The sequence below is a fragment of the Myotis daubentonii genome, chromosome 9 (genome assembly GCF_963259705.1).
Source record: "Myotis daubentonii chromosome 9, mMyoDau2.1, whole genome shotgun sequence".
NCBI lineage: Eukaryota > Metazoa > Chordata > Mammalia > Chiroptera > Vespertilionidae > Myotis > Myotis daubentonii.
Window position 1 is genome coordinate 4,875,889 of NC_081848.1, and position 11,794 is coordinate 4,887,682.

At 54.2% G+C, this 11,794-nt stretch overlaps 1 protein-coding gene across 4 annotated transcripts in view; it reads left to right on the forward strand.

Moving 5' to 3' along the window:
• The window catches only part of SIK3 (SIK family kinase 3), a 299,150-nt gene extending 288,644 nt beyond the window's left edge, over nucleotides 1-10,506 (forward strand). For all 4 annotated transcript variants that reach the window (XM_059707774.1, XM_059707772.1, XM_059707773.1 and 1 more), the window contains 4 exons: nucleotides 3,887-4,050; nucleotides 4,810-4,942; nucleotides 5,656-5,815; nucleotides 8,658-10,506. In XM_059707774.1, coding sequence (XP_059563757.1) covers nucleotides 3,887-4,050; nucleotides 4,810-4,942; nucleotides 5,656-5,804 — 446 coding nt within the window. In that variant the 3' untranslated portion in view covers nucleotides 5,805-5,815; nucleotides 8,658-10,506. The remainder of the gene's footprint in view (nucleotides 1-3,886; nucleotides 4,051-4,809; nucleotides 4,943-5,655; nucleotides 5,816-8,657) is intronic.
• The last annotated feature ends 1,288 nt before the right edge of the window (nucleotides 10,507-11,794 follow it).

The following is an 11,794-nucleotide window of genomic DNA, read 5'->3' on the forward strand; positions in this document are numbered from 1 at the left end:
CCTAGTTGTAGAGCTTCCACTCAGCCAGCCTTCCTGTGGTTCTGGATGATGTCCGTTCCGTCTTTTAGTTGTATTTTTGAAGTGGTTGTTCGAGGCAGCAAACTCCGGTGTTAACCTATGCCGCCATCTTGGTTTCTCTCTATCTGTTTTTGTGATTAATCACTATGCTTTAATTATGTTCAATTTGTAACAATGAAAATACATCGTGCATATCAGATATTTACATTATGATTCATAACAGTAGCAAAATTACAGTTTATGAAGTAGCAACAAAAATAATGTTATGGTTGGGGGTCACCACAACATGAGGAATTGTATTAAAGGGTCGTGACTTTAGGAAGGTTGAGAACCACTGCCCTAGCCTAATCTTCTCTCCTCCATGCCTCCCTGCCTCCCATTCTACACCCTCTATAAGCAGCCCTGCCAGGCAGTGGATGCTAGGCCTTCCGGACCTTCGACCCATGGGTTAGATTGACATTTGAGTGGACAACACCCTGGTTTGTTACCCAACTCCGGTGTCATCTAGTGTTTAACTCCTATTTGTCTCTGCTAAACCAGAAGCCCCTTCTCTGGAAATTAAAGCTTCATTAGCTCATTTGTTCACTTCTACATGGGAAAATTGTCTCTGTAATTGTAGAAGTAGGTTTCTGTGATAAATCAGTTTCTTTGTTTTTGTCAACTGGCGCAGTAAGCCCTTCCCCCTCCGAACTAAGGTCCCTGAAATGAGTGTGAGTAACGTGGTCTTCACAGCTCTGCGCTTACATGCCTGGGGAGCTGAGGCCCACACCTCAGGACCCAGTGAAGGCAGGGCTCCAGCCGCGGCTTCCTGACCCCAGAGCTTGTGCTCATGAGCTCTGGGCTGTGGAGTCCGGAGGGCCCGTTGCCTGCTTCATCAAGCACTAGCTCTGTCTCAGTGGCACTCGGGTATGTTGGCACCGGACCTGAAGGCTAGGAAGACAGCAGACGAGGAGGTAAGGGTCCATGCGATCTTCCAAAGGCAGGGCCAAAGGAGGGTGCATGCTTGGGTTTGTAGGAACCTCATTTTCAGGAATAAAAATAAATTCAAAAGAATGGAGGGGAGAGAGGGGAGACTTAGCACACACATCAGACAGACAAACACTGAGGCCTCTGGAAGCGGGCGGCGCGGGGTTGGGGGGGGGGGGTGGGCGCTGAATATCAAGAAGCAGGGCTTACACATCTCGTGTGTGACAAGGACCCTTCAGAGATCTTTAAGGGAGAGCTCCGTTTGTCTGTGTGGGGACAAAGGTGAGACGGATGAGATTTGCATTCAATTCTATGAAAAAGAACCCCGAGGGACTGAATGGATGGTGCTAGCGATCAAAGACAAGAGTGCAGGCATCAGAAAATATTCTGAGCTCTGTCCGGTGTGCTCAGTGGTTAGGGAGTTGGGCCGAGAACCAAAGGGTCATGGCTTCAATTCTGGTCAAGGGCATGTGCCTGGGTTGTAGGTTCGATCCCCGGCCCTAATAGGGGCACATGCAGGAGGCAACTGATGGATGTGTCGCACTTCAATGTTTCTCTCCCCCACCCCGACTCTCCCTGTCTTCCTACTCCCCCCACCCCCGCTCTCTCTAAAAACCAATGAAACAAATGTCCTCGGGTGAGGATTAACAAAAAAAGAAAATAGCTTGAAAAGGTAAGAAGCAGCTGTCTGTGTAGCCTCTTGGCAGGGCAGACCAGAGAGCCAGTTCCTCGCTCCACAAGCCATCGCTGCGCCACTTCCTGCCAGTGGTGGTTGTTTGGCCCTGGGGCCAGCACGTGAGCTGTGTTCCTGAGGAACTGGGCTGTGGGAGGATGGGGAGCACGTCCTGGTGTAGGCTCTCTATCTTCCCCTCTCTGCTGGCTTTAGCATTCAGTAGTGAAAGAGCTGACATCTGGCTATTCCTCTGACCTCTTTGTTCACAGAACTTTCAGAAGGTTTCTCACTTGTTTTCACCTTTGTCATTGAGAAGCTCGCCCTCCTCTCATTTGTGCCCAGAATCTTTTGTGTTGCCATCCATGTGCACGCCAGTTAGTCCCCTCCCTCCCCATTCTGCCTGAGCCCCTAAGCCCAGGTCTGACCTTGATCACTATAGGAGACCATTCCAGTACAGAGACCTGGCCCTTCACCCAGCACTTAACAGGACGCTTCACTTTCATTATTTGAGTAGCTATTGGAGTGGTACAGACGGCACTAGGGCTGTTTCCTATGTAAAAGTTTTTAAAACCTGGTCTTGCCAGGGTACAGTTCATCAGGAGCTACGTGCCAAAGAGCTTTAACCCAAAGAAAACAACCAAGCGAACAAAACCTGCTCAAGCGCCAGACCCTTAAGGATGGAGCCAATAGTGCCACCAGGAGGGTCTGTCACCTTCCCTGGTGTTTGTCTGTGTTTGTCTGTGTGGGGACAGAGGTGTGACGGATGAGAGCTTTCCTGGTCACGAAGGAATATGCCGCCTGACCTCCTCTTCCTTTCCAAATCCCAGTTTATTGGGATTATGACCCTGACGGGACCATAACCCGGGTTAAGAGAGCATTTATTAATGCCAGCCAAGGAGGAAATTACTAAAGACCTACTGGGTGAGAACAGGGCTGGGCCCAGGAGGCTCCCAGGCAGTCAGAAGGTACAGTTCTTGTCCTCAGAGAACTCACGGTCCTAGTGACTGATGGAGACAAGTCACAGCTGAACCTGGTGCCAGGACTTACGTTAGAGTACTCAGAGTTTAGTAGAGTCTTCTGACACTTGAAGGAAGAAAGGACCAACTTCTATTTGAAGGGGGAGATTTCACAGAGATGCTAACATCTGAGACAGATGAGATAGGGCGAGTTGACCTGGATGGCAGGGAGGGAAGTGGAAGAACCCAGCATTCCAGGGGGAGGAGCAGCGGGAGCAAACGTGGAGCTGTGAATGGTGGGAAGTGTTGGGTGGGCCCGTGTGACTAGACTTAGAGTGTCAGGGAGGGTAGTGTGCTCGCGGGAAGATGGGCTGGAAGCCATGAAAATGAGGTCTTCGGGCTGCCCTTGAGAAAGTCATCTTTGTAGGCTCGTGGCAGAGGGTGGCTAAGAGGCTGTGGTAGTAACACAGGCAAGAGGGCTTCGAAGGAAGCAGTGTGATCGGAAGGAAAGGGGCTGCCCTGGCCGACGCTGCAGGGGTAGGTCCTTTACCCTCACGTCGCTGTGGAACCAGGAGTGAGGAAGCAAGGAGCTCACACCCAGGTCAGGAGAACGGGCACAGAACACAGGTCTCTGAAAGGGGAGCTGGTTGTGGGGATGAGACACTGACGGGTGCGGTGTTTGCTGGATGTCCAGTAAGTAGTTGGAGCTGTGGCTCTGGCGCCTGGAGGGGCACCAGCGGTTCTTAGCACAGAGGCAGTGCCGGTGAAGCCGTGAAAACAGATGGTATTGCAGAGTACGTGTGGGTCACGGTAGGAGTGGAAAGAGTAGAGGAGCGATCGAAGGGTTGGGAGCAGCAGTTTGAGAGGCAGAGGAGAGGGCGTGGTGGGCGCTGAGCGGGAGTCAGCGAAGCGAAGGGGAGACGGCGCCCACAGAATGGCCCTGCTCCCCATAGGGGGTCTGAGGCTCCAGGAACGCTCTCATGTGCACGTAGGTTTGAGAGCAGCACTGTCAACAGAAATGAAGACAAAGTCACGGTTCGGTGTGACAGAACGTCAGCATGTGGGTCTTCTCCTCCGTAAGGAGGCCGTGCTGGCCGCAGGACTCGGGTGGGAGGGCTGGTCAGGCTCCTTCCCGCGCCAGGCCCAGCGGCCAGGGGAGCAGTCAGCGCACAGGCGGGCCTCCCGCTGCCCGGGTCCCTGCAGGACGTTTTGACAGGCGTCCCAGTGCTGGAGGGACGCGAGGTCTGCTGACCTGTTGGCTCTGTCTCCTCAGAGTCTGTCAGAGGGAGCTGCATGGAGGGAAGCTCTTCAGGACCAGCCATGGAGCTGCCAGATCATAATGGGCTTGGGTACCCGGCACGCCCCCCGGGTGGCGAGCACCACAGGCCCCGGACACTGCAGAGACACCACACGATCCAGAACAGCGACGATGCCTATGTATGTTGGTCCCCAACTGCTGCCAACTTGAAAGCAGAACTTAGTCCTATGGGCGCACCCCCATTCCCGCTTCGCTTCCTCCCAGAGGCCATCTCTGCACCAGGGAAGCTGGTCTCTGAATCGCCCCAACAGCCAGGCCTTAATCCAGCAGAATCTGCGTTCCAACGTCCTGCTGAGGAACCAGTAGCTGCCCCCTGTTCCCTGGTCTTGGTTATTAAACTTCTCCCCACACAGTCTAAACTCAGGCCCAGCAGATGAGCCCCAAGGCTCCTAGCTGGCTTGCTGGCAGCCACGAACTCGCTCCTCCGGCGCCCCTGGCTCAGCGATGCTGGGCTCTCCCAGGCAGTGCATGGCAGCATGTAGTGCAGGAGCAACTTCCCTGCAGCCAGGCCTGGTCAGATGTGGTTAAAATGAAGTTACACCGTAGTTCCTCCATCGCTGCAGTCACCTCGGGTGCTTGGTAGCCCTGTGGCTGGTGTGGGTGTTGGACAGCGTAAGGGGACATCTGCCTCCGTGCTGTTGGGCAGCGCTGTCCTGAATCAGACTCGGTGGTGGTGGTGATGGTGATAGGTCGAAACCTGGTTTGGGAAGCCATGTAGGTGTGGGGGTCCTGCCCTCCCACAACCCCCTCCCCAGGGTGGCTGCTGCAACCTCCCCCCAATGGCACTCAGGGGGCGGGGTCTGGGTGCTGCTGGTGGGGGGGCTCTCTGAGGGCCACTGTGTGTGGCGTCCTTACCCCTTTTGCTGTCGCTCCTGCAGGTGCAGCTGGACGACTTGCCCGGGATGAGCCTCGTGGCTGGGAAGGCGCTGAGCTCTGCCCGCATGTCCGATGCTGTCCTCAGCCAGGCCTCGCTCACGGGGAGCCAGCAGCTCCCGGACCGGGAGGATGAGGGTAAGGAGCCTGGCACGTGCGGTGCCGTCTGCCCAGTGACTGCTCCCCTCTTCTGCACGGAGTTCCTGGGACACAGAGGGTTCTGGACACGACGCCCTTCCCACGCCCCACGCCCCACGCCCACTCCCGAGCGCGAGTGGATAGAGGAGCGCGTCTCCTGGCTGCCTGCCGGTGCCACATCCCCTTTCCGATGCTGTCAGGACGCTCCTCCCACAGCTGCTTCTCTGGTTCTGGTCGCGGCGCTGTGTGTGGATGGAATGTGCCTGCCTCTCCTTGGAAGCAGCCAGGGGGCATCATAGCAGGTGAGAGGCCTGGAGCGGACGGCCCTGCGGTCGATCCTGACTCGCCTTCACGGGCTGCCCTGCCCGCTGCCTCCCGAGGCAGAGACACTGTGCGGTGGGCCCTCTGTGCTCGGAGCGCCCAGTGACCAGTGTCTGCGGCACCGGGGTCTCGCCTGACAGAAGGCTCTCGCGGAAGGAGCAGTGCTCTGCCTCCCCCCACATGGCAGTGGCAGCGGGGACAGGGCTCCACGGGGACAGGCCAGGACAGGACAGGAGGCTGCAGACGCTGAGCACACCGCGGGCTGCTGGGAGCTGGGGTCAGGCTGCAAGTCAGGTCGCAGTGCTCGGACCTCTCTTCCTCCTCCTCTCCTTCCCTCCTGCCCCCCACCCCCCAGTGCCCTGCAAATCTCACATGTTCTTTCTGGTCCTCAGAATGTGGGGAGAGGTTAGGCCATGAGCACCTGGACCTGACTGACGGCCAGCATTTGAGCTCTTGCTACCCGTCCACGTGTATAACAGACATCCTGCTCAGCTACAAGCACCCCGAGGTCTCCTTCAGCGTGGAGCAGGCCGGCGTGTAACGGGACCCACGGTGCGTATGGCCCGGCCCCCTCTGGTCAGGAGACGCTTGCACAAGCTCCACACGCCTGCTCCCTCCTGGCCTTCCAGCGCCCTGCTCTCCCTTGAGCGCGGTGCTAGTCCTTCTGCGGTGTGGGTAGGTGCAGACGGGATGCGGCCAGGGCTCCCTGTTTAATGAGGGGAGAGACACGTGTGTTGTGATTGTAGGGGCTGTCGCAGCTCCACAGAGACCAGGAGCGAGCGAGCTTTGAGGGACGGGTGCACCTTGGGCCGGAGTAATAGGGAGGCGGTCCTTGAACTCAGGCCTGGAAGCTGAAGCCCAGCAAGGAAACACGCCCAGCCGCAGGTTTAAGGCCGCGCCCAGTGGCGGGTGTCCTGGACCGGGAAGCCGGCGGCCAGAGGCCCCGGTGAAGGGGGACTGGCCGGGCTGGCCACGCCTCACCAAGCGCGGCAGGCAGTGTGGGCTCTTTGGAAACTGATAGAAAAGACTTGATGGCCGTTTGGCCGTCTGGCAAATCCCCATTAGAGCCTCGATATGGCAGACCCCTGAGAAGCCCAGGCTAAAGGGAACCGGTCCCAGTTTTACTGGCCTTGGCCGCTAACCAGGGCCTAGCTGGGCCGCACCGTGGCTCTGACTATGACGGCAAGACGCCCTTCAGCAGTAACCTCCAGGAGACTGATCAGATGCGGGTTTATTGCTTAAAGACCTGGAAATGCCCTTGGCTCAGGGGATAGAGCGCTGGCCTGAGGACTGAAGGGTCCCGGTTCAATTCCAGTCTAAGGCATGTATCTCAGTTGTAGGCTTGATCCCCAGCCCTGGTTGGGGTGCATGCGGGAGGCCCCCATCGATGTGTCTCTCTCACATCCATGTTTCTCTCTCTCTGCCTCTCCCCCTCCCTTCCACTCTCTCTAAAAATCAATTGAAAAATATCCTCAGGTGAGGATTAAAAATAATAAAAGTAAAAAAGACTGGCAATGACAGGGCACACCTGGGGCCCCCCCCCAGGGGTTGGGGGGAGAGAGAGGAAACAGGCCTGGGGCTCTGCTTTAATTGGGTCCAGCATGGCCCTGAGGGGTTGCTGACTCCTCTTCATTGGCGAATTTAAAACACACAAGAGCAGGAATGAAAGCTCAGGAAGAGAAGACAGACCAGGAGCTCAAGTGGCCTTACCCAGCCCACCCAGATCTCTGAAACAAAGGGCTGGGAGGCCTGGCTGCCAAAGGCCCTCCAGGGGTCTTGAGGTGGTGCCCGCAGCTGGAGCTTGTCGGGTGCTTGCATTAGGCAAGGAAAAAGTCATGCTTTCTAGGTGCACCGGTTAATTATGCAGACTTTTTTCAATAGATGGAGTTACACATATGTTGATATATATGTGATTTGATATGTATGCTATTTTGTTGGATTGACAGCAAGCTTCAAAACTTCATATGTCGCCGAAACCGGTTTGGCTCAGTGGATAGAGCGTCAGCCTGCGGACTGAAAGGTCCCAGGTTCGATTCCGGTCAAGGGCATGTACCTGGATTGCGGGCACATCCCCGGTGGGGGATGTGCAGGAGGCGGCTGATCGATGTTTCTCTCTCATCGATGTTTCTAACTCTATCTCTCTCCCTTCCTCTCTGTGAAAAATCAATAAAAAATATATTAAAAAAAACAAAAACTTCATATGTCAAATTTACTGAAGGTGTTAACATCATAGATATTTTTACACTTAAAAATGTTGAATTTCATGCCCCCCCCCCAAAAAAAAGAGCATTTGAGGGAAGTTTTAATTCATTACTTTATTTTGAAGAAAAAGTTATCATATACTTCGGGAAGCTTATGGTGAACATGTTCCATCTCAAGATACTTGTGAACGCTGGTTTAAAACACTTTAAAAGTGATGATTTCCATGTGAAAGACAAAGAACGTCCAGGTCAACCGAAAAAGTTTGAAGACCAACAATGACAAGCATTATTGGATGAAGATGTGTGTCAAATTCAAAAACAACTTGCAGAAAGATTAAACATTGCTTAGCAAACAATTTCGGATCATTTACAAGAATGGGAAAGATTTTAAAGGAAGGAAAATGGGTGTCACATCAACTGAATGAAAGACAAATGGAAAACTGAAATTGGATTGTGACTGGCGATGAAAAATGGATTTATTTTGAGAATCCCAAACGCACAAAATCATGGGTTGACCCAGGCCAACCATCAACATCGACTTCGAGGCCAAATCGCTTCGGAAAGAAGACAGTGCTCTGCGTTGAGTAGGATCAGGAAGGTGTGGTGTATTATGAGCTTCCAGGTGAAACCATTAATATTGATCGCTACTGACAACAAATAATTAATGTGAACCACGCTTTGATCATGAAATGACCAGAATGTGCCAGAAGACATGGCAAAGTAACTTTGCTTCATGATGACGCACCATCACACACTCCAAAACCAGTTAAAGACACGTTAGAAGATCTTGCCTGGGAAGTATTAACCACCCACCTTATTCACCAGACCTTGCTCCTTCAGATGACCACTTGCTCTGATCGATGGCACACGCGCTTTCTGAGCAGCACTTCAAAATGTGCGAAGACATGGAAAGCTGGGTCTCTGAATGGTTTGCCTCAAAACAAGAAAAGTTCTATTGGGACAGTATCCACAAATTACCTGAAAGATGGGGAAGTGTGTAGCTAGTGATGGACATTACTTTGAATAAATAAAGCACTTTCGATGTTTCTCTTGAAATTATCGTGTTTCCTTTGCTTACAAAATCCTCCATTCTTAACCGGCACACCTAGTACACTAAAGTTGAATTTTTTGAAAAGTTCTCAAGTGAACATTTGGTCTGTCCACACTGATGCCCTGCGTCTGCTCTATTGCAGGTCCGTGTGCAGCTCGGGACAGAGGGATAGCGTGAGACTAAACCAGCAGCATCCAGCAGCATCGCGCCTGCCCTCTCCCCCCAGAGCGCTTGCTCCTTCCTCCGTCGGCTCTGTCATGTGCTGCTCCTGTGGGCTCCGAGGGCCTTTTGCCATGTTTGCTTGTATGACCCACTCACCCAGGAAATAAACAGGAAATCACGTTCACACCTTTTGTGAAAGTGTATCTGGTGGATTTCAGTTGGTGGTTTGGTTTGGCTTTGGTTTGGGGTTTTCATTTGGAGGTGATTTTCTTTTTTTTTACTTTTGCTTCTCTTTCTTTCTCTTTTTTACTTTTGAAAGAGAAGAGCAAACAGAGGACAGAGCCTAGGGGACCTAGAGCCCCCCCAGCCTCCCCTCCCAGCACCCTCCAGGGCTCTGCATGGCTCTGTGCAGGAGCAGCACTGAAGGGCACCACCTTTGGAATCTCAGTGGCCAGAGAAGGGAGAGCAAAAGCAGCAGGCCCAGGCCTGGCACCTGGGGAGACGGTTCCTGCTGGATCCACCGCCCACCAGGCCACGCTGGCATCAGAATGTCCGCGTGAGGCGGGGAGGGCCTGGCGCTGAGGGACGCGGGGTCCGTGTGAGCCTCTTCGGTGCGTGACTCAGTTCCCCTCTTGTAACCTGGAAGGTTGGTGCCTTCCCATCCCGCTGCCTCCACCCATGGGCTGAAACTCCACCTCAGCCCCTCTGCTTGTGTCAGCTGTGCTCGCGCTGTAAAAAGGTTTGATGCCACACACACTCCCGTCAGCCTCTGTCACAGGCAGGACCAGAAGCTGTGCGGCCCTGCCTCTCTGGCCTGCGCCTTCACTGGGCATCCTCACCCCCCACCTTCATTCTTGACCATGTAGGAATTGTTTTGGTAAATGTTGATATTGTTATTATCATTAGTAAATAAAAACAAAAGGAACTTTTCTTTAAAAGACAAATGTTTAACAGATTCTGTTCTGTTTGAATTGGGCCTTGCACCTTTTGCTCACAGGATTTCCGTTAGCCGCCGTCATGAGCAGCTCTCCCTGCGCGGGACTGTCCCGTGAGGACGCACCGGCAGAGCTGTTGTTTGTGTCACTACCTTCCCTCCTCGCCGTTAGAAACCAAAGTCTCGGGTGCTGGCTGGCTGATCCTCACAGCAAGAAAGAGATGTTTAATGTTCGGACTCTTGGTCCTTTCTTTCTGGAAAAGGAGAGTAGGGTCCCCAGTCCCCTCCTAGTCTTTCATCCTGAATTTGCACAGAAGAAAGCGGGTGCCCGGCATGGCCATCCAGGGTTCCGACAGGACCCGTGGCTGGTCCTCACTGGCCCTGCCGCTCCCTCCCTGCCCTCCCTCCTGGACTCCGCAGTGCCAGCGCCTTTCTCGGGATGGGTCCCGTGTCCCCCTGGTCCCTCCAGCCCTCCACCTCTCACCAGAAGGAGGCTCCAACAGCTACTGTGTGATTCCTGGGCTCCTTGAACTCCAGCCCCGACGGCCCACCTGTCCTGTGTGCGCACTGGATGGACCGAGAGCAGACCCGCCCTCCAGGTGGAAGCCAGGGAGCCTGTCAGTTGTGCCATCTTGCGAACTATTGCTTTGTATTGTAGTAACCGATACGCGCAGTATATGTTGAACGTATATTAATATAGTTTCTTAATTCTGTTCTTGGAAAATGTCAGAAGTATTTTTTTCTTTCCCATTTATGTTCAACTAAAAAAGGATTTAAAAAATCTCCAGACCCAAGTTGCAGTAAGACCTTTAGCCCCTTTTTTGTGGGCACTTACAACTGAGTAACTTAATTGGATAGTAGGGGATTGTGAAAATAAAAACAGATTACCATCTCATGTTGACATGTTGTTTGCCTTACGGTTCAGAGTCTAGTTGGGAGAAGCGGGGGGGTGGGGGGGGGCGGGGGGTGTCTGCCGTGCAGGGCGGAGCTGAAGCACACAGCCCCGCTCCGCGCTGCCCTGCGCCAGCGTAGCCTCTGCCCCTCTGAGGGAGCTTGGATTTGCGGAATCGGGTGGGAAACAGTCCTTAGAGGCACTTTTGAAGGAATAGCCGAAGGCCCTCAAAAGCCCGGGGAGTCCCGGCCGGGCCGTTAGGACGTGACCCAGTCAGCCCAGTGCTGGGGCCGCACGGGGACTCTCCCTGCCACCCCCTTCCACGCCGGGACTCCCAGGAGCAGGACAGCTCCCAGCAAGGCCCGGCTGGCTGACGGTCTGTGAAGAAATTACTGAGGCGGGAAGCATCGACTGGGTTGTAGGAAGAAGAGCGAGAGGAGGGAACTTACAAAGGTGTTGGAGTCCCTGGCAGACTAGGACGTCGCAGTGGGACCCTCTCCTTGAGAGGGGTCTTCCCGGAAGGCCGGAGCCTGGCCACACCCCCGCGGGAAGCTGGGCAGGTGCCTTCCAGCATCTCACAAACTTTTACATCCTCATCCAAGGACATGGTTCTTCTATTGATTTTAGAGAGAGGGGAAGAGAAAGGAAGAGAAAGAAACATCCATGTGAGAGAGAAACATCAGCTGCTTCCCGTAGATGCCCGGACCCGGGATCAAACCCACAACCTGGACACGGGCCCTGACTGGGAATCCAACCTGCAACCTTTCGGTGCACAGGACGATGCTCCAACGCCTGAGCCACACCGGCCAGGGCTTGTCACCACCTTTTGAGTCAGCCCTCCCTCCTGCTGGTCCCAGATGAAGTCTGTCACCACCTGCCCCGGCGGGCGGACGCAGCAGGGCGCCAGAGAATCTTGCATTTGGCTGGTTACAATGCCCTCCCCTGGGGTCTAAATTGAGGCTCTATACCAAAAGCTGCAACAAAATTGCCAAATAGGAACTATTGGCAGGGGCGCGCGCCTCTCCCCTGCTCAGGCCCCATCCTGACGCACCGCCTGCTCTCAGGCCAGCCGCTCAGAGAGGGTTCGTGACCCAGGCTGAGTGCTCCGAGTTTCTCGAGTCCCCTCCCAAGGCCTGTTCCTTCAGATGACGCTTTGTCATCCTGTGACCCTTCTGTCAGTGCGCCAGTGTCATCCAGTGAGCAAATGTTTGCCGAGTGTCTGTTACGTGCCAGGCCTAGCAGGGGACAGAGTCCTCCCAGCATAGACTGACCACTATAACATTGGGACATA